This window comes from Juglans microcarpa x Juglans regia, chromosome 7S (genome assembly GCF_004785595.1).
Source record: "Juglans microcarpa x Juglans regia isolate MS1-56 chromosome 7S, Jm3101_v1.0, whole genome shotgun sequence".
Taxonomy (NCBI): domain Eukaryota; kingdom Viridiplantae; phylum Streptophyta; class Magnoliopsida; order Fagales; family Juglandaceae; genus Juglans; species Juglans microcarpa x Juglans regia.
The window spans coordinates 5,691,681-5,715,393 of NC_054607.1; the positions used below are offsets into that span (position 1 = coordinate 5,691,681).

Genomic DNA, 23,713 nt, shown 5'->3' on the forward strand with positions numbered 1-23,713 from the left:
TTTATTATATTTTATATTAAAATTTTAAAAAAATTATAATAATAAGTTAAAAGAAGTAAAGATGAGTCAATCATTCAAACGAAGTAGGTGTGCAAATAATTTGAAAAAAAGTTAGAGATTTGAAAATCTGAGTTGTGCAAATAGTTATGCAAATATTTATATAAATTATTTTTTAGTTCACTCTTATTTTATTGTATTGAATTGACATTATTTATCCATATTTAAATTCTTAATTACTATATATATATATATATATATATATAATGTCTCCTAAATGCAATGCTAAGAGCACTCTTAATGGTTTCTTTATCTTATCCTTTAAAATACATCATCAAAACTCATTTTTTCTATTTTACATACTGATTTTTACAATATACCATACATTAGCTTATCTATTTTTTCTTTATATCATTTAAATATTATACTTTTTAATATTTTTTATTCATTTCAAATATTTTTTCTAACTATCAATAATATCTTTATATCTTTTGATATTTGTAATATCTTCCCATATACAATGTCATATAATTATATTATATTTTAAATTAATCTAAATTTATAAGCTAAATTAAAATATAAATTGATTTAAAAAAAAGATTATATAATGAAATATTCTTGTTTTATTTTGTTTTGCAATCAAACCCATTTGAAAGATCCTATTACACAACAAGTATAGTGTTAAAGGAAAGGGAAGAGAGAGAGAGATGATCTTCCACATTTGTAAAATCCCACAAGTCCTTCTTTTTGGAAGAGATAAGATAAACCCCTGCTAAGTGCTTCCTCCGCTATAATGAAGAGGTTAGGGCCGAGCTCTTAATGTTGCTAATGTTTGTTATGAGATTCTCTTTTGGATTAGGGCTAAAATGAATTCCCTTCGATAATTACGTATATCACAATGAGAACCTTTGGATCTCTTTCAAATGCAAGGGTGGACATAAATATTTCCAACATGCTAATGTACTAAGGAGGAGGAGTGAGAAATTAATTAAATATGTTTACATTGATGAATAGAATCTTCTACATCTAGCAATGTCATGTAGCAAAATGTAAAAATGGCTTTAAAATAGAAGATCCAATAGAAAGTGTTTTGAGAGCATTTCTTTATATTTTTTGAGAAAAATATATTATACAACATCCATTGGGAGTGCTCTAAGATAAGAGCAAATGACTGAACTCATTTAGATAAGATAAGAGTATAATTAATGATGGGTAATGCTAGGGATCCTGTTAGAGCTCCTGCTCAAACTTAAGTTTTTTTTTTTTTTTTACATCATTTTTTTAACATTTTAAAATATTTATTAAAAAAATAAAATTTACAATATTATTAAATAACACTTTCTTAATTATTAAGTAAAAAACTAAAAAATAAAATAAAAATTTTGAGCGGGAGCTCCAACGGGATCCCTATCATTTTCTGTTGATGATTGAAGGCAAATACGTCTAGATCTCTCCCGTCCCATTTTTCATTGAAGAGGATACTATTATGATTGAAAAATTCTACTCATCATCTTCACTCATCACATATTATATATAATTTTTTATTTTTTTATTTTACCAAATATGTGATGTATGGATAATGAGTATACCATCTCAATAAACTTATGAAGAATAAAACAAAAAAGAAATTATAAAAAAAATAAAAATAAATGTAATGTGTTGTCTGATTGATTACGCCTTAGTCTGACTATAGCCTCCTACCATTTTTACTTAAAGAAAAAAAAAAAAAAAAAAGATATCCAATTGAAAGAAAAATGGTATTTGTAATTTTGATATATTTCAAATCTTTGAGGGATGTTTCTTCTAAAGCTGAGTTACCAATAAACTATTTCATGTAAAATAGGAGAATGCATTATTGAAGAAAGTTAGGAAAGAACGATCCATCATCCATGTGCACGTGACAACAGGTGGCTTAAACAGAACGTTGCCACACACATATATGAAGTCTGAAGAAGCGTCGCCAGCCTGCACGAGGCACGCCCCAAGACAAAGCAAATTCAACGTTGCTGAATCGCCGCAAAACTGAGAAGCCTGACTATTCAAGCCGCTATATCTGGTTCTCTCTCATTTCCCCGAAACACTGGTCTCCACCGACTCTTCGTGTCCCTTTATCTAGTCACCGAGTCTCTCAAATTCCGGTAACAGTATCGGTGAGTTCTTCGGTCATTTACAGCTTTTTAACGAAAGAGGAAAAAGAAAATGAAAGCTCAATGCATATGTATACATGTTCAGATGTTCTGATCGTTACATGCTATATATAGTTGCTTAGACAGGAACAAAGATAAGGACCGTCTTTGATTTGTCAGGTATTTCGAGTCTTCTTGGAATGGATGGACGGTGGGGAATCAACCAGTTGAAGCTCCGCATGGCAGTGTTCATGGCGGTGCTATCACTGTTTATTAGGAATCCGAGTCAATGTTCGTCTCTGAACAGCGAAGGTACATATACAAGTTCTGCATGATGTCCGTACAGTTCACTTCTCGAGCTGATACTTTCTTTTCGGATATGGAGTTTGATCGCTCTATGACAAAGAGTACTGCATTGAACGCAGGTTTGGCGTTGTTGAGGTTCCGGGACAGAGTGGTGAGAGACCCATATGGGGCTTTATGGGATTGGGATGAGAATTACGGAGCGGTCGATCCTTGTGCTTGGTTCGGAGTGGAGTGCTCGGACGGGAAAGTGGTGACCTTGTGAGTGGCATCGATCTTATGCAGAGCATCTGTTCGTTCTTAGATATGTGTTTTGTGCTTTTGGATCTTAGTTTTTGCTTTTCATAAGGCAATAGACTTCTAAAACTCCAACCAAACACAACTACTTTAAGTGTGTCGGATATGTTGAACAAACTATGCTTTTGATCCAAGTTTTGAGTATTTCTATGCATGAGACCATATTCTATGACTCTGGTGAGATTCATTTTTCGTAAACTTGACCAAGAAATCGTGTTCTTATCTAGATAATGATTTCAAGTTCTTGTGTTCTTACAAAATGCTAATTAGAATGGGGTTCATGGTACTAGAGAAGTGTATCAGTGTATGCAATGGTAATGCTATAAATGCTTTTTCCATTTCAAATCGTTTCCAAACACTCCTAATTTAAGCTTCATTCATTCTTTCGGGAAGAGTCTGGAGATCATTGGTAGCTAGTATGTACCTAAATAGCCACACTGCTTCTGACCATTATGTGTGCTAAATCTAACTTCCAAAAGAAAAGTATATTAGGGAATTCTGTTCATTGTTTAAGTCAATGATCAATTCAATTACAGGATTTCGATCAAGAACCAATTTTTGATCTGCAAGAGTAGTAACTTTCTAGGAAGATACAGAGATTGTTGCTCGACACTCAACTTATAAAACAGCTGAAGTGATACATAGCCAATTTTAAAGAGGCAAGAGGCAAAGTAGTTATAGCTGCATAAGCAAAACTCTTCTTACAGTAATCGAAAGTAATGCTGGTTCTGATAGAATTCTTATTTCTGTTTTCTGCTATTCCTTTTATCCTAGTGGTGGTGTTGATTCTTCCATCTTAATTGTAATCCATGGTTTCTCGAATTTGAAATTTCTATGCTTTAATTTTTAACCCTGCAGTTATGATCGTCCACTTGCAGGACTCTGAAGGATCTTTGTCTTGAAGGAACATTGGCACCAGAACTTGGGGAGCTGGCTTACATAAAATCTATGTAAGCATATATATTTTTTCCTGAAAAACTCTATTTTGATTCTGGAATTATATTTCTCTATTATAAATTGATTACTTGTGCTTAACTTCTACAGAATTTTACGAAACAATTCTTTTACTGGGAATATTCCAAACGAGATTGGGAAATTGAAAGACCTGGAGGTTTTGGACTTGGGATACAATAGCTTTAGTGGACCATTTCCATCTGACTTCGGCAGTAATCCTTTCTTGACTACCCTGTAATATAATCCTTCCACGTTTTTATTTTCACTGGTCCTATATAGACGAGCTTCTACTAAGTCCATCCTATGGTTCTTACCTCAGTTTACTTGACAACAACAAGTTCCTTGGTACCATCTCTCCTGAACATTATGAGCTGAAGACACTTTCTGAGTTTCAGACAGATGATAATAAGCTATTTGATACTCTGAAGGCGTCCTGTAACAGTTTATCTTTTGCTTGGTAAGCAAGTTCTTGATGTTAACCTACCAGTTAATCTTCTCAGAACACTAATACTTTGTATCCGTGATCTGTGAAAAGTAGAAACAAGCTTGAAAATACTTTATTGCGTAGGCATTAGAAAAATGATGATCATGAAACTAAAATTGATAAACTTGCCTTGGTACATTAGCCAGTGGGAAAGAAATTTGAACTCAGTTTTGCCACCTTGGCCACAATTCAGTTCAGTCATCTTGAAGATGGGTATATATATATATATATATATATAAGTGATTATAAATATTAAACGGTGGTTATACTAAGAAGGGCTAGCAGTTGGCTATTACGAAAATATGTTGGAAAACATCATGATTAAAACACAGAGAGGGGAATAGTCGGATCTTATGCTCATAAATGAGTTGATTTGAGTACATAATCTTCACAAAACTTGTTGGTCTAGGAATTAAAACTACTAGAGAAAGCATTAGCCATACTGTTTTAACAGAAGATTAGGAGTTGTCTTTATTTAAGTTTATGGTGGATTACCATGCTTACATTAGTGCGATGTAACTGTTCTAATCAGAAGTTCAAAGCAAGTTTTGATCTCTGGCACTGGAAAACTTTTACACTTGAAAGTACTACATTCCAATAACTTCCGTTAGAAAACTTAGCATATTATTACCTATGATTCCATGCTGATAATTTTTTTTGCAATGTTAGGAAGAAAGACAGGTTTGGTGATGAAACTCACCGTAGGCTGCTGCAGATAGTGGATGATGTCTCAAATCCATCCAGAGGCAATGAAGACAACAAGAGGGCACTATCATCACCATTACCTTCTCCCTTTCCTTCACCATTGGACTATTTGCCTCCGTCAGGATCACAGTCACCATTTTCACCTATATTGGCACCATATAATTGGCCATTGTCTACATCACCATCGTCAATTCCTCCATCGGCATCCTCATTAGAGTCTCCACCATCCTCCCCATCACAATCTCCTTTCAATGTCTTCCTGACTCCATTAACATCACCTGTTGTTGCACCAACTCCTGCTTCAACAATTCCAGAAAATCCACCAGTAATGGTATCTGCACCAACAGTTTCCCATTGGGATCCCAATCGTTACCCTACTTCAAGTCCAAGCCAAATGGTTAAACAGAATTCTAAGACAAAGCGTGATGTAGTTTTAATATGGGCTGGAATTATCGGAGGTTGCTTATTTATTTTGATTTCGGCGATTGGGCTTGTTTTTTGCAGAAGCAGTAAGGTTGTTACTGTGAAACCATGGGCGACAGGGTTAAGTGGGCAGTTGCAGAAGGCATTTGTAACAGGTCATTCTTCTCTCTCTTTAACAACAAAATCTCTGTGTTTGTAATCTGATCTAAGGCTCTCTATGCAATAGGACTACTATACCACTGCATGACTTAATTGCTAGCAAACATACACAGTGTCCACTAGTTCTTCCTGGAAGACGTCTGAGCCATGCATACAAACCAGTTAACTGATGATAGCATCGGAACAAAGGTCTAAGGAAACATCCATTCCTTGTTTCCCACATTTAAGTGTCAACTAAAAGGTTATGATTACCCCTCTTGTGGTCAAACTTCCTATCTAACTCCTTGTAAGAGTAAAACAAGTTTCAAACCTCCATGCATGCATAACAGATGAACAATACTTCATCTTCTAATCCCTCAGATCTGTTACAATCATAAATTATGATTTATTCCCAACCTAGAGGTTTATGTACTGATATTTGACAGTCTGAATTAAGGTGTGCCGAAGCTCAACCGACCAGAACTTGAAGCAGCTTGTGAAGATTTTAGCAATATAATTGGTTCTTTCTCAGATGGAACTGTGTATAAGGGAACTCTTTCAAGTGGAGTGGAAATAGCTGTAACATCTAGTGCAGTGACATCTCCTGGAAACTGGTCAAAAAACTTGAAAGCCCAATTCAGAAAGAAGGTATAGAACAATCAGATCTCACCAAACTTAGGGCATTCATTCTGATAGTTTCTGAGGGTCAATTCTGTTTATTTCTTCAGATAGAGACATTGTCAAAAGTGAACCACAAAAACTTCGTGAACCTCATTGGATTTTGTGAAGAAGAGAAGCCATTCACGAGAATGATGGTTTTCGAGTACGCTCCAAATGGTACACTATTTGAGCATTTACACAGTGAGTACCTTAACTATTCCCTGTATGTTTAACAGATAGCAAATAAATGAAGAGATCAATTTGTCCTTCACTTAGCATTTCAAAATTCTCTAGAAGACCTGTTTCATGTCATTGCTTACATACAAGTTGCATTAACGGTTCCCAAAACAAACAAAAAATTGGCACTTGAATATGCCTCTGTTGCTGCAACTTACACTTATTATCATTATATTATGTCTGCAAGTTAGGAAAATGGCTTAAGATACCAAGTTGGCAAGTACGATAACTGGCTGAGAGGAAAATGCTATATAGTATATATCCTTTTTTTCCTATCTACGATCATTGAATCTGCATGGACCTATTTATGGGTTTACAAATGTTAAAATCTTTTGTGTTGCAGTAAAAGAAGCTGAGCACTTGGACTGGGGAATGAGACTCCGAATAGCTATGGGCATTGCATACTGTCTGGAATATATGCACCAGTTGACGCCACCTATAACCCACAAAAACCTGCAATCCTCCTCCATATATCTGACTGAAGATTATGCAGCCAAAATATCAGATTTCAGTTTTTGGAATCATATAACTGCAGCCAAGAATGAAACAGATGTTATGGACCTTTCGGAAATCCCATCAGTGGAACCAGAAAGCAATGTTTACAACTTCGGTCTAATCTTGTTTGAAATGATGACAGGAAGGATTCCATACTCTTTGGACAATGGCTCTCTTGCAGATTGGGTATCAGACTATCTAAAAGGAGTGCAGCACTTGAGAGAAATGGTGGATCCAACTCTAGAATCTTACCAGGTGGATGAGCTTAAGCAATTGTTTGAAGTGATAAAATATTGTCTCCAACCTGATCCAAAGCAAAGACCATCTATGAATGAGATCACAACTAAGTTGAAAGATATCACAGAAATGGGGCCTGATGGAGCAACACCAAAACTATCTCCTCTTTGGTGGGCAGAGCTGGAAATAATGTCTACAGACTCTAGTTGAGAGTTGAAGTTGATACTTAAGAGCAAATCTCAAAGTCTCCGTGTATCCTTGTTCTGTTTATTTTAGTTGGAGTGAATTGCAAGGTAGATGAGACAGGAAGATATTTGTACAGAAGTGAGAAGGGGTGGCGCATGCTCCTGCTTGCCCTCTTGTTTTGTTCTTTTTTCAATGTTTTTCACTTTTTTGGATGTTCTAAGGTTGTATAACTTCACCATAAGAGATTATGTCATCAACCTCAACATCAATAAATGTCGCTTTTCAAGAAGTAGCCACTCTTAAGTTTATAGTAGGTCATCTCACTCAAGTCAGCGACTACTTTTTATCTTTAACCTGTATCCACCTCACCGTTCTCCCACTCCTTATAACCATTTCCAGAAGCCTAGATGCTTAGCAGTTACATCTTGAAATTACATCAGGGACAAGACAATTATTCCAGCGAGGATGTTGCCTAGGAAACATCTCAAGGGCATATACTTTCCAAGGAATTTGTATCACCTAACCCACCATAAACATGAAAAACAAGTTTTTTGGGTTAGATGTGGTCATTGAGGTAGAAGCAGAACCGCTTAGTTCACTTAAATGATTTCTAGATGAAGGGAAAGTTCCCATTGCTAAATCTGGCTTGAAGGATTTAACCCTTGTTTGATATTCCTGCAGCTTTAGATTCATTTTGGTCATCTATCACATTATCCATACATCTATTTTTCTCTCACTATAAACCATAGAATTCGAACAATAATTTTTGAAAATCGTGGTACATTTTTGTAGAAAATAAAGATAACTGCTATAGACACAAATAGATTACACAAAAGTAAATTTACAAACTGACGTGGTTTTACGTGATCCGTTAGATCTATTGTACAATAAAAATAATTTTACAATCTGACGTACTGTATCAAACTATATCAGTTTGTGAATTTAATTTTATATAATCTTTTTGTGCCTAAAGTATTTCTCTTTTTGAAATTTGAATGTATTGATTGATGCCATCGACACTGAAATGGGAGTTTACTCCGAATTATATTAAGAATTTTTGTAATCAGAAATATTTGTTTGTTTCCCCCTTCTTTACTAAGCAGTCTCGATATATGATTGCAACTTGCAAACTTATCCGAACATGACAATTGACCAAACAGAACATAAACCAGTCATGAGAGAGGAGGCAAACGTAAAGACAAGTGAGCCAAGTACGTAGAAAATTAAGGTGAGAAATCTAACCCCGCTGTGTTTTTCAAATATCAGTTATCGGACGGTGGAAAGCAGGCCAATTGTCATCAACTTGGGCAGATGGGCAGAGGCTATCAGTATTAAAAACCACCAGATCTTTGCAAAGATAAGATACTTGTCTATATACGGCCGTGGTAGATAATGTGCTCGTGCCCGGAAGTAGGACTGTTTGGACGGTGAGGTGTGACGAGATGATTTTAGATTAAAATTAAAAATTAAATTAAATATTGTTATAATATTATTTTTTAATATTATTATTATTTTGAAATTTAAAAAAATTAAATTATTTATTATATTTTATATAAGAATTTGAAAAAATTATAATGATGAGATAAGATAAAATTGTTTCTGTATTTAAACGGGACTAAATGAGATTCTCGGGTTGAAGCCCGAGTCTCAATTCACTTTCTTATCATTTTTACGCTCCAACTCATGAATAATCTTCTCTATCAATTTCATCAGCCACAAATTGGGTTGTTGAATTTTTTTGATATTCATATAATTAATTTACAACTAATGATACTTATTTCATAGAAGAATAAACTCACAGACTGCGGTTTATTGTAATACATCATATTATAATTTTTTTTAATAAATAAAATAGATCTAAGCCCCATTTGAATTTAAAAAGTATTTTTTCTCATCTTATCTTATCATTACAACTTTCTTAAATTCTCACATAAAATATAATAAACAATTCAACTTTTCAAATCTCAAAATAATAATAATATTCTAACAATATTTTTTTTTTTTTTTTTTTCATCTAAACCATCTCATCTCATCTTTGAATCCAATCCCAACAGGATGTATTGAATCTAGCAACATCAATTTATCAACTTTACTTTTGCAAAATCTCTGCATAATCTATTGAAAATAAAGATACCAGGCCAAAATAAGTCCAACTCGCCATTCCTGGCTTATAATTTAATTGATTCGTGCTTTCTCCTTTACAACCTAGTCTTCTTTCATGTTCACATACTCGCATCCTCCAAAAATATTTTCCACACAGAGTAATTGAACAGAGCAATATCATGTTAGAATGTTGAACTTCCAGGATGAGTAGAAATAAGTTGATTGGAGGTTCAATGGCAAGATAGGGTCTCTCTACAATGGTCTTGACATAGAGAAAACAGAACTTACATCTTATATAACCATAATATTCTTCCTCCATCAAGTTCATCACAAAGATTTCCAAAATATACACTGGCACTCTAAATAAAAGAAAGCTCTATAAGTAAAAGAAGGAACAAGAATACAATAATAACGGCTTACAACAGCTTCCTCCTTTACTGTGTACAGCTCTACAGTGCAGATAAATACATGAAAGATGTCCAAAATTTACACAATGTTATTGTAATGCTGTAGTTTTAATTGAACTCTATTTAATTACATTGTGCTAAAACTCTATCATTATGCTTACAAGAGCCACCACCTATCCAGTATTTGTTCCCAAGAACAAGACAACTTTATTCCTAATAGCCTCCATCAACCGGCCCTTCCAACACTTTTGTGCAGCTCAAAGCAATCCAAACTATACAAAATCAACATGTGAAAAGCACCTAGAAATTGGTGCTTGTATTAACATGTAAAATCCCAGCGAGAAGTGCTTGTGCTATAAAAATCTAGACTAGAAAACTATATTTTGGAACAGATCGGCATTAACGAATCTCACTTGTTTGAATAGAAGTTTTCAAAGCATTTTCATGACCCAGAGCCTGTGTTTCTTCATATACAGATAAACAATAGAAGGTCCGATCAAACTTGCATCAGAGAGGCGCTTGCAAAGCTTGAGGTAAGTGTCTACATTTCCAGAACGGTGGATTCCTTTTCTTACTCCCTGCAGTACAGCTGCCCTGTCCAAATACTCTGGATGAAAGCCCAGATCAAGCATTTTCATCAGTGTTTCTGCAGCATCATTGAAATGCCCTCCTTTAATGTAACCTCTCAATAACCATGATAGGCTTTTCTTCTTGCGCAAAGAACTTTTAACCTCAATTCTAGTAAGCAACCGTGAAATAGCATTGGCCTCCTTCTTGGAAGCACAGATGGCTAGAACAATATCATAAAGGTCTCCGTCAGCCTCTTTACCCACAAGCTTCATTTGCCACAACTGCCTTTCGGCCTCCAGTCCCCGACCAGCACAAATATACATAGCAAGGAGCCTCTCATGTACCGCCCCAGAAAGTGAAGAGCTTGCCTCTTCAATCACCCAACTAGACAGTTGTACTCCATCAGCTAAAAGATCAGACTTATACTTTTCAACAAGCCCAACATTTTCTACATCAAGCTCTGCGATCAACCCATCCCTAGCAAAACCTTTCAACCTACGTAAAGCTTTCCCAAGTTCATTCAGCTCTTTAACCACAGCTGTCATTGCAATGAGGTAGCTGTAGACCTCTGGCTTCAACCCAGATTCTCTAATATGAATAACCAACTTGACTGCATCCCTATAGTTACCCTCAACCTGACAGGATGCATCTCATGTTGTTATCCGTAAAATTGAATTTAAGACTAAGAAAATAAGTACGAAGGAAACAAAAGGTTACAAAATAAAAAATTCACCATGGATGAGGCAAAAGATTGTAAAAAATCAGCTAATCTCACAAATAAAGTTGATTAACAATCACTAGATCAAACATAGTTCACTACATGGGTTCTATCCAATTGCAGAAAGTGGTTGGCATCCGACACATTAGACAGTATCTAGCAATTAGTATTATATTCGGAAGACTAGCAAAATCTATGTTTTTTTGTCCCAAGTATGAAGACTTAGAGATTTCAACGCATCTTAGCATCAGAATAGTAATATTTGACAGAAACCCAACAGAAAACGAGTAAAAATAAAAGCTATTGGTGATTGAGCTCGACAATCAAATTTGTCCACCAAACATGAAAGCAAACAATAAGCTTTCTTACCAAATTAAACTACAAGCAAAGATGAATGGAATTTAAAGCCAACATGATATCAAAAGCAGCAAAGACAAAAGTTCATAGATGAAACAGGAATATGCCAAATTCCTCAAAACTCACCATCATCTTCCAAGCAAGGTACCCAGTTGGGCCTCCTTTATGCCCCTCCCCACCATCCTCCTCCGCAGCACGACCAATCCCACGCCTCAACACCTCCTTCACAAACAAAACCACCTTCTCCCTCTCCTTCTCACCCATCTCCCAATACAAAGATATCACCTTCTCCACCATGCTAAACTCGGGCTTCAACCCAACACAGTCCATGTCCACGAGCAAATCCACCACGTCCCCAACATCATGTTCCTCCTCGATCAACTTCTTCACCCAACCGCACATTAAGCCAACCATGAGTTCCATGGTCTCCTTGTCCACCCTATTCTCCTTCTTCAGCCACTCAAACACCTCGAGCGCGCACCACGAGTCCCTCCCCTCCTGCGAGAAGTACACCAGCACCAGCTGTAACTCCCTCGCCGAGAGCCGCTCGTTCATCTCCTCCAGCACATCTGACGGCTCCCTCGCCATCCTTTCCAGCTCCTCAATTGCCTCGAAAAACCCTTCTCCCATTTCGTCCTCGTCGTCGCTAGTCATGAACCGGTCCAGCTCAACTGACCTGAACGACCCGAGTTTTCGGATTCCGCTCGGTTTCGCGACCACGAAGCTAGGGTTTCGGTGGTAATTGCCGATTCTAGTGGAAATTCTTGAACTCCGACAAACCCGAGGAACGAAGAGCCGGCAGCGCCGAAGCGAAAATGACGAACAAAATGAAAAATTGGGTTCGGTCGACGGAGCGAAAGTGAACGCAGAGGCCATTTCTTTTCGCTCAAATTTCGAGAGAATCAAAGTAGTTACGCCGTGTTTGGTTGCCGCCAACGTTTCGAAGGAAAAGAGTGAAAATCAAAATGGTAAAGCTCAGATCAATCGAAGTCAAAACGTTGTGTTTTTAGCTATTTTCTCTGCAGCAAAACAGAGCAGTTAGGTCTCCGCTCGACACAGAAAAATAACTCGAAGAAAGGGCCCAGTGGTGGAGGACAGATGAAGAAACAGAAAACAGGACGAGTAAAGTAGAGCAAAATCGGAAGGGATTGGGAAACAGAACAAGATTGAAGGTGATCGGGACTACCCAATGGTTGTATGGCTCATGAGTGGAGCTTGTCAGCCATGGCTGTCGATTGCCACCGCTGCAAGACAAAAGCCGTCCGTGTGAGAACTTCGAGAGGAAACGTGTTCGCAAGGGGACTTCACACTGTTCACAGAGACTCCAGAGTCCAGAGTAATTAGTATGTCAGTTTACCGAAATCTCCTTGTGACCGGTTCACCGTTCTTCTGTGACTCTGTCACTTTCTGCTGTAATTGACAAATGAATAATGCGCTCAGTTTATCCTCCCATTTTACTCTTCATGTATTTAATTTCTTTATTTTAAAAAAAATGTATTTAATTTCTTATTTATTTATTTATTTATTTATTGATTAAAATATTTAAATATTTTTTATCTTTTAAAAATAAATATATTAAAAAAATATAAAAATAATAAATTTTACCTAAACGATAACTGACTGCACATCACTCTTGACAAAGTAGTTCTTTGTTTTACTTTTTAATTTCTTGTTTTATTTTATTTTCAGAAATTCTCTATTCATTTATTGATGGATGGAATGTCAATGTTGTCAAGTTTTATGGATAGTGATTTATTCCACGTGTCAGTTTTTATTCTTAGTTCTTTTAATTCTCTCATTTCAACCTTTTATATTGTTATATTTCTTAAATAAGCAACCTATTGGAATGGTGGTTTATGCATTCCCGGGTTGGCCAGCCCTATCTGGCAGATCCCATCGACTCTCAGGAAGAAGGGCTCGGGCAAACCCGCTACCAGGAAGCTCGGCCAGTGGTATGCCCCTATCGCCTATCCCGACGCATTAATGGCACCAAGATCTTATCTGTTGAATAATCAAACGCATTAAATGCTTCGAGAGTGGCCTCTCCTGAGGTTGGACCCCAGTACTTGGTGCGGCTGGCCGCATTAATACCATGTCCCGATGTCTCGGAAAGAAGAATGACGACCGTGATAATGAGTTTTACAAAGAATGGGGAACGAATAAATGCAAGTTCGTGACATGAAGGAAAAACAAGTTCTTTGACGGGTAAGACTCATCCTCGCCGTTTTTAGAAATTAAACTCTCATGATAACTAATTTGGGCATCGAAGGCTACATGGCCCCAACCACCCTTTCCTTCCTCCTTCTGCAGGCATTAGACAACGATTACTGCGACGGCTACAAAACAAGCCTTAACACCTATCTTTCATGAATATTGCTTGAGCCGCCAAGGATCTTCACTATTTTTTTTACTTAATGGTTAAAGAATTGTTTTTTTTAATAAATTTGTGATTTTTATTTTTTAATTTTAAGGGATTTTAAAAAATATTTGAAAAAAAGCAGAATTTTCTTTTTTGTCTTCTCAGTGAGGATCCTCTAGCCAGATCCATCTTTTATCTTGCTTGATCCTACTGATGTGATATGTTTTAAATACTTACAACAGGTCAAGATTTGTGTTTTTCAAAAAAGATGATAGTCCCTCAATTTTATTAAAAATACTCATTTTTTACATAGGAATACTATATTACAGACAAATCTGGGATTACAAAAGTCTCTAACCAAGGTTTCAAAAAATTCCTATACCTTTACAATGTGTGAGAATTGAAAGATGTAACTATTCGGAAAAATCAAGACTATATAATAAGAAAACTAAAACTTCTGTTTCCATCTAAAGTTTGGCAAACCAAATTTATCAACAACAAATATTAAGTTGTAAAATTTATTAAATAAGTTGTAAATTATTTCTTTACACGTGTACATTTATGTTTTATATTGTATTTTATGTTTTATAGTTTTTCTTTAGGGCATTTTAGTCTTTGGTCGTTAGCAGGGTTAAAATAGTCTTTCTCTTCCTTGTATAAATAATTGTACCATTTATGTTTAATTCAATTTCTTTTAATGTTCTTAATCCCAGACGACTTCCTGAATACGTTTTGCCTTCAAGGGTTTCTTTGTTCTTGATATGGTATCAACAGTTCTTTGAAATTCTTCTTCTCTTTTCATGGCGCCGACGAATCCACCCCCTCTGCCTCCTCCCTCTTCCTCCCCTGATGCTGCGAGTCCTTTTTACTTCACCCCAGTGATAACCCTGAGGTCGTTCTGGTCACACAGCTCCTCCTTGGCGACAACTTTCACACCTGGTCTCGCTCCATGACCATGGCTCTTTCTGCTAAAAACAAGTTAGGGTTCGTCGACGGTACGATTACTAAACCCGCCACTACTGCCTCTCTTTTCCCTTCATGGTTAAGATGTAATAATATGGTGATTTCATGATTGCTTAACTCTATTTCCACTGAAATCGCTGCTAGTGTGTTGTATGTTACCACTGCTTTTGAGATTTGGACCGATCTAAAGGAACGGTTCTCTCAAAAAAATGGACCTTAGATCTTTCAGATCCAGAAATCCATTTCATCGTTATCTCAAGGACAACTTACTGTTAGTGCATATTTTACGCGATTGAAGGCACTTTGGGACGAATTAGTTAATTACAAGCCGTTTCCATTGTGTTCTTGTGGTGCTATCACTCTCTTGAACTCTTATGTTCAACAGGAACGCATTTTGCAGTTCCTCATGGGACTTAATGATTCTTTTTCTTCGGCTAGGGTTCAAATCTTGTTAATGGAGCCTTTACCGCCTCTCAACAAAGTTTTTTCCCTTGTTCTTCAGGAAGAGCAACATAGAGAAATCCCTGTTCCTCATTCCCTTACTGATGCTCATGCTTTTGTTGCTAACTCTGATTCTTTAAGATCTACAAAATTTTTTCAAAAAAAAGATAGGCCAGTATGTAAATATTGTGGCATAGCTGGTCATGTAATTGATAAATGTTATAAACTACATGGTTTTCCTCCGGGATACAAGCAAAAGCCACGGTAACCAATCACGACCAACACTGTTGCTCTCAATGACAACACTTCCACAGCCTCTCCATTCTCCTTGACTGAGGCACAATATAAGCAGTTACTGTCTATGATAGCTTCCAATCCTCAGCCTAAGCCTGATGATTCCAACCATGTGGTCAACACCGTAGCTTATTCTCACTCCTTATCTGGTATTGTTTCCTCTGCATATTATGCTTTTCATTTTTCTAATAATGCTTCTTGTACTATTTATAACTCTGGTTGGATAATTGATATAGGGGCCACAGACCATATGGTCCCCTCTACTACTTTGTATACATCTTTTATTCCTGTTCAAAATACTTCTGTCCAACTACCTAATGGTCAAAATGTTACTGTTACACATATTGGCACTATTAAGCTTACTGAACATCTTACCCTTAAAGATGTCCTTTTTGTGCCAACTTTTCAATTTCAATTAATTTCAGTTAGTAAACTCACACAATCTCACATTTCTTATTTTCTCTCTTCTAACTTTTGTCTCCTTCAAGACCTGATCACCCCGAGGCTGATTGGAATGGGTAAACAACAAAGAGGCCTCTATTTTTTACAACAACCAGGGACTCATTTTTCCCCTCAATTACCGTTAATTTTTTCAAATAATCAATGTAATGAGACTTCTACTTTACTACCATTTGCATGTTTTACTTCCTCTAAACAATCATTGTTTCACCTCTGGTATAGTCGCTTAGGACATCCATCTGCTTTAGTCTTTTTTGCAAAAATTGGTGCCTAATCTGACTATGTCTAATGATCCATGTGTTGTTTGCCCATTAGCTAAACAGAGAAAGTTACATTTTCCAAATTCTAATAATCTTTCTCATTTACCTTTTGACCTTATATATTGTGAAGTTTGGGGACCTTTCTTAGTCCCAACTATTGAAGGCTATAAATGTTTTTTAACCATTGTTGATGATTGTACCAAGGCTACTTGGGTTTATCTTTTTAAGCATAAATCTGAAGTTTCTTTTCACATTCAAACTTTTTTCATAATGATTAAAACTCAGTTTGGTACTAAGATAAAAAAAAAAATTCATACTAATCATGGTACTGAATTTTTTATGTCTTCCTACCTCATTTTTAAATGTGTTCTCTATCACTATAGTTGTGTAGAAACTCCACAACAAAACTCTGTTGTGGAAAGAAAACATCAACATATCCTCAATGTTGCTTGAGCCTTATTGTTTCAATCTCATTTACCTCCCAAATTTTGGGGTGATGTTGTTTTAACAACTACTTATTTAATTAACAGATTACCTTCTCCCATTACTCACAATAAATCTCCTATTGAAGTTTTGTGTCACTCCTCTCCCTCCTATGATCATTTAAGGATTTTTGGTTGCTTATGTTTTGCATCTACTTTACAAAGGGCGAGAACAAAATTTGACCTGAGAGCTAGGCTCTGTATTTTCATTGGTTATCCTTTTGGGATTAAGGGTTACAAATTGTATGATCTAACAACAAATCAATCTTTTATTTCTCGCCATGTCATTTTTCATGAAACTATTTTCCCTTTTAAGTCTTCAAGTAATGACCTGCCTTCTGCTTCTTTCTCTCTTCCTCTCCCTATTCCTACTCAATCCTCCACTGTTGACATGTTTAATGTCCCTTCAACTACTCCTAATGAAGTTTCTTCCCCTGCTGTTAATACCAAACCTACTGAAGCTTCTCTCCCAAATGATTTTTTAACTACACCTTCCCAACCTTTATCCCCATGAAGATCCACTTGAATTCGAGGTGCTCCTGGTTACTTGCAGAATTACCACTGCCCACTCTCAATCAGCTCTTCTACCAGGTCACATTCCCTCATCTATCAAATATGATATTTCTCATTTTATTTCTTATGATCACCTGTCCCCTGCTCATAAATATTTTGCTTTTGCTATCTCTGCTGATATTGAACCTGAGTTCTATCATCAAGCAGTCAAGCACTCTCATTGGAGAGATGCCATGACTACTAAAATTGATGCTCTAGAACAAAATAATACCTGAAATGTTGTCCCTCTACCCCCTGATAAACAACCTGTTGGTTGTAAATGGGTATATAAAATAAAATATCGAGCTGATGGTTCTGTGGAACGTTATAAAGCAAGGCTGGTTGCTAAAGGTTATACACAAAAAGAATGTTTAGATTATTCTGAAACCTTCTCTCTTGTTGCCAAAATGACCACTGTTAGAACTTTGCTGGTTGTTGCTGCTGAAAAAAATTGGCATCTTATTCAATTTGATGTCAATAATATCTTTTTACATGGTGATCTTTCCGAAGAGGTATACATAAAATTACCTCCTGGGTTCCATATTAAAGGGGGTCCCAAGTGTGCAAACTGAATAAGTCCCTTTATGGCCTCAAACAGGCATCTTGGCAATGGTTTTCTAAGTTCTCTACCACTCTTTTTGAGTTAGGTTTTGTGCAATCCAGATCTGATTATTCACTGTTTACAAAATCTGATGGTCCATCTTTTATTGCTCTTTTGGTCTATATGGATGACGTTTTGATTGCCAGTAATGATATGACATATGTGAGTACTTTGAAATATTTACTTGATGAAAAATTCAAGCTAAAGGATCTTGGGCCCCTCAAGTATTTTCTAGGCTTAGAGGTGGCCAGATCATCTCGTGGAATTTCACTGTGTCAGCAAAAGTATGAAATCTTACAAGACACTGGTTTTTTAGCTTGTAAACCAATTTCTTTTCCTATGGAGCAAAATTTAAAACTTAGTAAAGATACTGGTGCCTTGTTGCCTGACCCTACAGCATTTCGAAGATTGACTGGTAGTGTGACGCCCTGACTCTCACGTACAAAAAACACAGGAATTGTGACGTCAGGATGATGACAACTCGGTCATGCATCCCAACGAAAGTGCCAAGTGTGTGTACATGCAACAGTGTACAGTAAATAACGCAGCGGATAATATAAATAAGTCTACTAAGTACCAGAATTTTAAATACAAATATTCAAAACAAATCATTTTTTTAAAAGTTATACAGTCATCCCAAAATATATTACAAAATAAATACATAAATAATTGATAAAGCGAATTTCGATAAACGGGAGCAATCCTAGATCACTCTTCCAACGGAGCCAAGCTTAAGGCTCGTCATCCTCATCTACATCAAAATCTGCGATACCATAAAATGGTACCACAGGTAAGTATAAACCAAACAACCACGAGATAAAAATATATTGATGCAACCAACATGCATGCATATGATGAAATATGCATCAAATCTAAAATATCATTTTCCCCAAAAATGGATATTTTCTAACACACGCCAAAATCCCATTTTGGCCCAAAAACAATAATCTGTCATTTTCTCAGAAAATGACCCAAGTCAATAAAACATCATTTTCCCAGAAAATGAATCACATAAAATCCTTTTATTCAACATACACTATTTTCTCAGAAAACAGCCCATTAATCCATTAACCAATGCATCATGATCTCCCCTAGGGATCATCCACACGTCCTGGTTTCGTAACGATGCTCAGTTTCGCGCCCAGCGCATTCGTGGCCAAGCACCCACTACCTAACGAGCGGTGCCCAGTTTCGCGCCCAACGCGTTCGTGGTTAAGCATCCTCTATCCCCCGCCAGCAGAGGGGCCACGGAGTCGACACGAGACTATCTCGTCCGATCCTGTTGTAGCCCAGCGACAACCCAGGGGACGTCACTCAGTATATTCCGCTCCCGAGTGACCAGAGGAGCTCCACCAAGATAATGTCCAATCTCGGCTTGGGGTCGTGATACACACGCATCCAAAATCCTTTAACACATGAAAACTCAGTTTTTATGAAACACATGAACATGAATACATGTACACGAAAATCCAGTTTCCTTTACAAACATGATCATGCGTGCAATATGCCATGTATCTTAACAATACCACACCAACAACCAACATTTCACAATACCAATCAAACACACAACTCCGTCCACAATCGATCCAACCCCCGAACTCCTCGGACTCAGTCCGGCATGTCCAACCAGATCACAATGATATGAGTTAGTGCAAAAATATATTTAAATCACGATAATTTTTGGAAAAAATACTTACAGTGCTATATAATAATTTTTGAAGGATCATAGAGCTGCAAGAAGTGGCGGCACAACAACGTAATAGTGCAAAATGCACTGTGGCCATGGGTCTCAAATACCCATTTTTGAATGAGGACAAACCAAGACCCGAAATTGATAGGATATGGCTTAGAGAGGTCGGTGAAGCTAGTGGCGGTAGTGGTTTGCCGTGGGTGGCGGCGCAAAGGGTGGTTAAAGACCAAAAATACTCAAATAAAAAATGGGGTTGGTTGTGCTTCACCGGTGACGGATCGGAGCTGGGGTTGGGTGCATTGGGTAGCTGGGAGGTCGAGGATGAAGTGGTGAAGAAATGGTGGCCGGAGGTGGTGCGACGGCGGCGTTGGAGTGAAGAGAGCATCGCGGCTTGGTGTGGTGCATGGGGGCTATCGGCAGCGAGATAGGGGCTGGGATTGGTGGGGCGGTGTCGCCAACCGGTGGAGGAGCTGAAGGGAGGGGAGGTGTGGGCCACGGTGGCGCGGCAGCGGTGGGCTGGGTGAGGCGACGAGGACGCACGGGGAGAGAGAGGGAGGCTGTCGCGCGGGAAGGAAAATGCAGAGGAAGAAAAGAAAGAAAGAGGAAAGAAAAAGAGAAAGAGAAAAAGAAAAGTGGGGAAAAGAAATGAGGTACAATCCTCACATCTTGGGTCACAAAAAATGATCCAACGAAAATAATTTTAAAACAGCAAATCAATTAAAATAATTTAAACGTAATGATACAATGAAAATAAAATAATTAAATCTCACAATCAATTAATTTAAAAATAAAGAACAATTTAAATGCATCACAATAATAAATATTAAGAAAAGATAACAAATTAATTTTCACAATTTAAAGATCATAAAATAAACCATTTAAAATATTCGATAATTTTAAAACAAGAGAATAAATTTTTGAATTAATAAAAAGAATCATCCAATAAAAATACACTAAAATACGGGATGTTACAGATAGACTTCTTTACCTTACTCTCACAAGACCAGATTTATCTTACTCTGTTCAGAGGCTTAGTCAGTTTATGGATCGTCCTAGAATGCCTCACCTGACAGCAGCTCACAGGATTTTACAATATGTAAAAAATGCTCCTGGTCTTGGTCTTTTTTTTTCCAGCTCATACTTCTCTAACTCTCAAAGCTTTTGCAGATTCAGATTGGGCCTCTTGTCCCGATAGCAGGAGATCAACCACTGGTTTTTGTATTTTTCTTGGTGGCTCTCTGATTTCTTGGAAGACTAAGAAACAACAGACTGTTTCGCACTCTTCTGCTGAAGCTGAATATAGGGCCATGGCATCCACCACTTGTGAAATAGTTTGGCTTTTAACTCTTTTATCTGACCTTCATATTCCTCATTCTCATAGTGCTCATCTTTTTTGTGACAGTCAAGCTGTACTTCACATCGCTGTCAATCCCGTTTTTCACAAAAGGACAAAGCACATTGAGCTTGACTGCCATTTCATTTGAGACAAGCTCCAAGCTGGAATCATCAAAACATTCCATCTTGCATCTCAACATCAGCTTGCTGATGTATTAACCAAGCTATTGGTTCTTAGCAGTTTCACTCCTTGATTTCCAAGATGGGAGTTTACTCTATTTACTTTCCATCTTAAGGGGGTATTAAGTTGTAAATTTGTTAAATAAGTTGTAAATTATTTTTTTACACATGTACAGTTATGTTTGATATTGTATTTTATGTTTTATAGTTTTTCTTTAGGGCATTTTAGTCTTTGGTCATTAGCAGGCTTAAAATAGTCTTTCTCTTCATTGTATAAATACTTGTACCATTTACATTTAATTCAATTTCTTTTGATATTTTTAATCCCAGACGGCTTCTTGAATACGTTTTGCCTTCGAGGGTTTCTTCGTTCTTGATAACAAAGATTTCGTAAAGTTGTTGAGGCAGATATAAAGTAAAAGAAAACGACAAACTAATAATTGTTACTTTCATTGCTAATTTCTCTATATATATGCTAAATATCAAAATCCAGAAATTTATCGAAGTCAAGTATATCTTCCCCAAGATCCATACACCTGCAAGGAAGGCTTTTCTTATTTTTATACTAGTTCACTACCCGCAAAACATCTCATCTTATTCAACAATGAGATTATAAAAACCTAGTTGGTAATACAAAGAGATGCAAGCTTTAACTGTAGAAAGTTATGCAAAAATACTTATACCAGTCCCAAGTAAATGGAAGAGCTATGCATGAAATGACCATAATGATCACAAGGGATCCAACCACAACCAGCAATTTCGATGTTGCCCTTTGAGGCTCCATCATGTTGAGTTCTATTCTATCATTTAAGAGGATTTAACCAACGACTAATATGAGCTTTTGTGTTTTAGTCTCATGGTTCATGATTAATACAAAATTGTGCTTCTCTTTTTTTCGTTGGTATTCTTTGTTAACTTTTCCATGGAAAGTTTTTGTAATCATAGTGTTCCTTCGCCATATGTAAGGATTTATTAGTAAAGCCTGGAGGTCCTTTCCTGCTTCTACCCAAACAAAAAAAAAAAATTGTGCTTCTCTCTCCAAAAATATATGATTTCTTTTTATTGATTAAAGCATCTAACTATCTAAGCATTGGAGAGTTCCTCGATGACCAACCTTTTACTGTCTTTGTTAGGATCAACAGAAAAAAAAAATTAAAGCAAAAACAAAATCAATCACACACGAACACAAAATTTACGTAATTCGATAATGTACTTACGTACATGGAACTACAGATGATTTTGTTCTCTTAAAAGTTGAATATACAATGTGGCAATACATATGAGTGGTAGTGCAATATATACGTGGCAAAGCCCTAATTAGTGTTAGCGGATAATTCCTAATTAAGGGTCGGGTCCAAGGCTGGCTCTTCCATTAAGCAACTTAGGCAATTGCCTTAGGCCCCTAGTGGAAGAAGGCCCCCCTAAAAAAAATTCAATTAAAAAAAATTAACTCAATGAAATTACATCAAAAGTATCAAATAGATATTATGTCATTATTAGTTTTAAAAATATTCCACATAATAATTATTTCACATACTCTCCTTCTAAGAATACAACTCTCTTTTGTCATTATTAGTTTAATATATAATGTGAAAATTATAAATAGTAAAATATAATTTTTGAATGTTCATAAAATTGTTTTCTATAATCATTCGAAGAGGCCACTTTTTCCCAATGTGTAGGTTATTTATAGAATTTTGTTGACAATAATAATTATAGTTGCTTCTGGGGCTCGTTTGGATACTAATAATATCTCAGAATATCTGTAAAAAATAGTGAAATAGTTTGAGTTAATATGCTTTATTAGATTTTAGAAAAGAATAGAGAAATTAAAGTTAAATTTAAAAATATCTGAGAATACATGAGAATAGTTGTGTTTCCAAATGAGCCATAAGAGTCTAAAGCATGTCTTGTAAAATTAGATTTGAAAAAATCCTCTCTAAATCCAAAACTTCCAATAAAGATTAAGTCAGTTATTAGTTAAAAATGTGGTATAAAATCTTAATCAGTAATTTTACTTTGCAAAATAATAGGGTTTTTTAAAAAAATAAAAAATTTAATGTAAAAATTAAATTAAAATAAATTTTTTTAATTTTAATTTTTTTTTTAAATAAAATCTCAATCAAAATTTTAGCCTTTTAAGTCTCAAAATCTATTGAACCGACCCTAATCGGGTCAACCGGTTCAAGAGCTAAAAGGGAGATACCAAGAGTCTTTTTCTTTCCTTTTGCAAGCATCTCAATAAATTGGAGCCGTGCAAAAGGACCATATAAACAGATACGATATTAAGAAATGAAACTTGAGTTTATTGTTCTTATTCATGGGCTTCCTATCATTAGTACCTTTTTGTGAAATTCAGGTTAGATCATGGATTAAATAAAAAACATGCCATGAAAATTAATAATTCCAAATTATTACACAATAGATTAATAACACTGAGCATGAATTTTTAAAGTGCGCTCATTCCACTCCACCTCTATGGATATATATACATGACCTTTCAAACCATATAGCATGATTTCTTCTATCCATTTTAACAACCATATATAATTAGATAAAGAGGAATGCTAAGCATGCTACAAGAAAAAACGAGTATTTGAGACCATTTTTTGAAACCAAAAGGACTATTTGCGACGAAAATAAACTCATTTTAGTTAGAAATAGTCTTTTCACTGAAAATAACTGGTCGCAAATAAATAA

At 36.1% G+C, this 23,713-nt stretch overlaps 2 protein-coding genes across 2 annotated transcripts; one reads left to right on the top strand and one right to left on the bottom strand.

Annotated features, from left to right (window-relative positions):
- The first annotated feature begins 1,891 nt into the window (after positions 1-1,891).
- On the top strand, positions 1,892-7,531 carry LOC121240489 (inactive receptor-like serine/threonine-protein kinase At2g40270). Its single transcript, XM_041137948.1, has 10 exons — positions 1,892-2,147; positions 2,304-2,435; positions 2,549-2,687; positions 3,602-3,673; positions 3,768-3,911; positions 3,997-4,134; positions 4,831-5,444; positions 5,885-6,075; positions 6,156-6,288; positions 6,668-7,531. Exons 2-10 carry the CDS (start codon positions 2,324-2,326, stop codon positions 7,264-7,266), a joined length of 2,142 nt encoding a protein of 713 aa, XP_040993882.1. The 5' UTR covers positions 1,892-2,147; positions 2,304-2,323; the 3' UTR covers positions 7,267-7,531.
- Positions 7,532-9,746: 2,215 nt separating this feature from the next.
- LOC121240490 (pentatricopeptide repeat-containing protein At2g30100, chloroplastic-like) lies at positions 9,747-12,748 on the bottom strand. Its single transcript, XM_041137949.1, has 2 exons — positions 11,524-12,748; positions 9,747-10,957 (listed from the first exon to the last, which is right to left on the bottom strand). Exons 1-2 carry the CDS (start codon positions 12,271-12,273, stop codon positions 10,184-10,186), a joined length of 1,524 nt encoding a protein of 507 aa, XP_040993883.1. The 5' UTR covers positions 12,274-12,748; the 3' UTR covers positions 9,747-10,183.
- Positions 12,749-23,713: the final 10,965 nt, after the last annotated feature.

Excerpts from the sequence above, each read along its gene's own strand:
- LOC121240489 (XM_041137948.1), top strand. The coding sequence starts at position 2,324 with ATGGATGGACGGTGGGGAATCAACCAGTTGAAGCTCCGCATGGCAGTG. Across the intron at positions 3,674-3,767 it reads CTGGCTTACATAAAATCTAT|AATTTTACGAAACAATTCTT; the intron begins GTAAGCATATAT and ends TAACTTCTACAG. Across the intron at positions 4,135-4,830 it reads AACAGTTTATCTTTTGCTTG|GAAGAAAGACAGGTTTGGTG; the intron begins GTAAGCAAGTTC and ends TTGCAATGTTAG.
- LOC121240490 (XM_041137949.1), bottom strand. The coding sequence starts at position 12,273 with ATGGCCTCTGCGTTCACTTTCGCTCCGTCGACCGAACCCAATTTTTCA. Across the intron at positions 10,958-11,523 it reads ACCTTGCTTGGAAGATGATG|GTTGAGGGTAACTATAGGGA; the intron begins GTGAGTTTTGAG and ends GCATCCTGTCAG.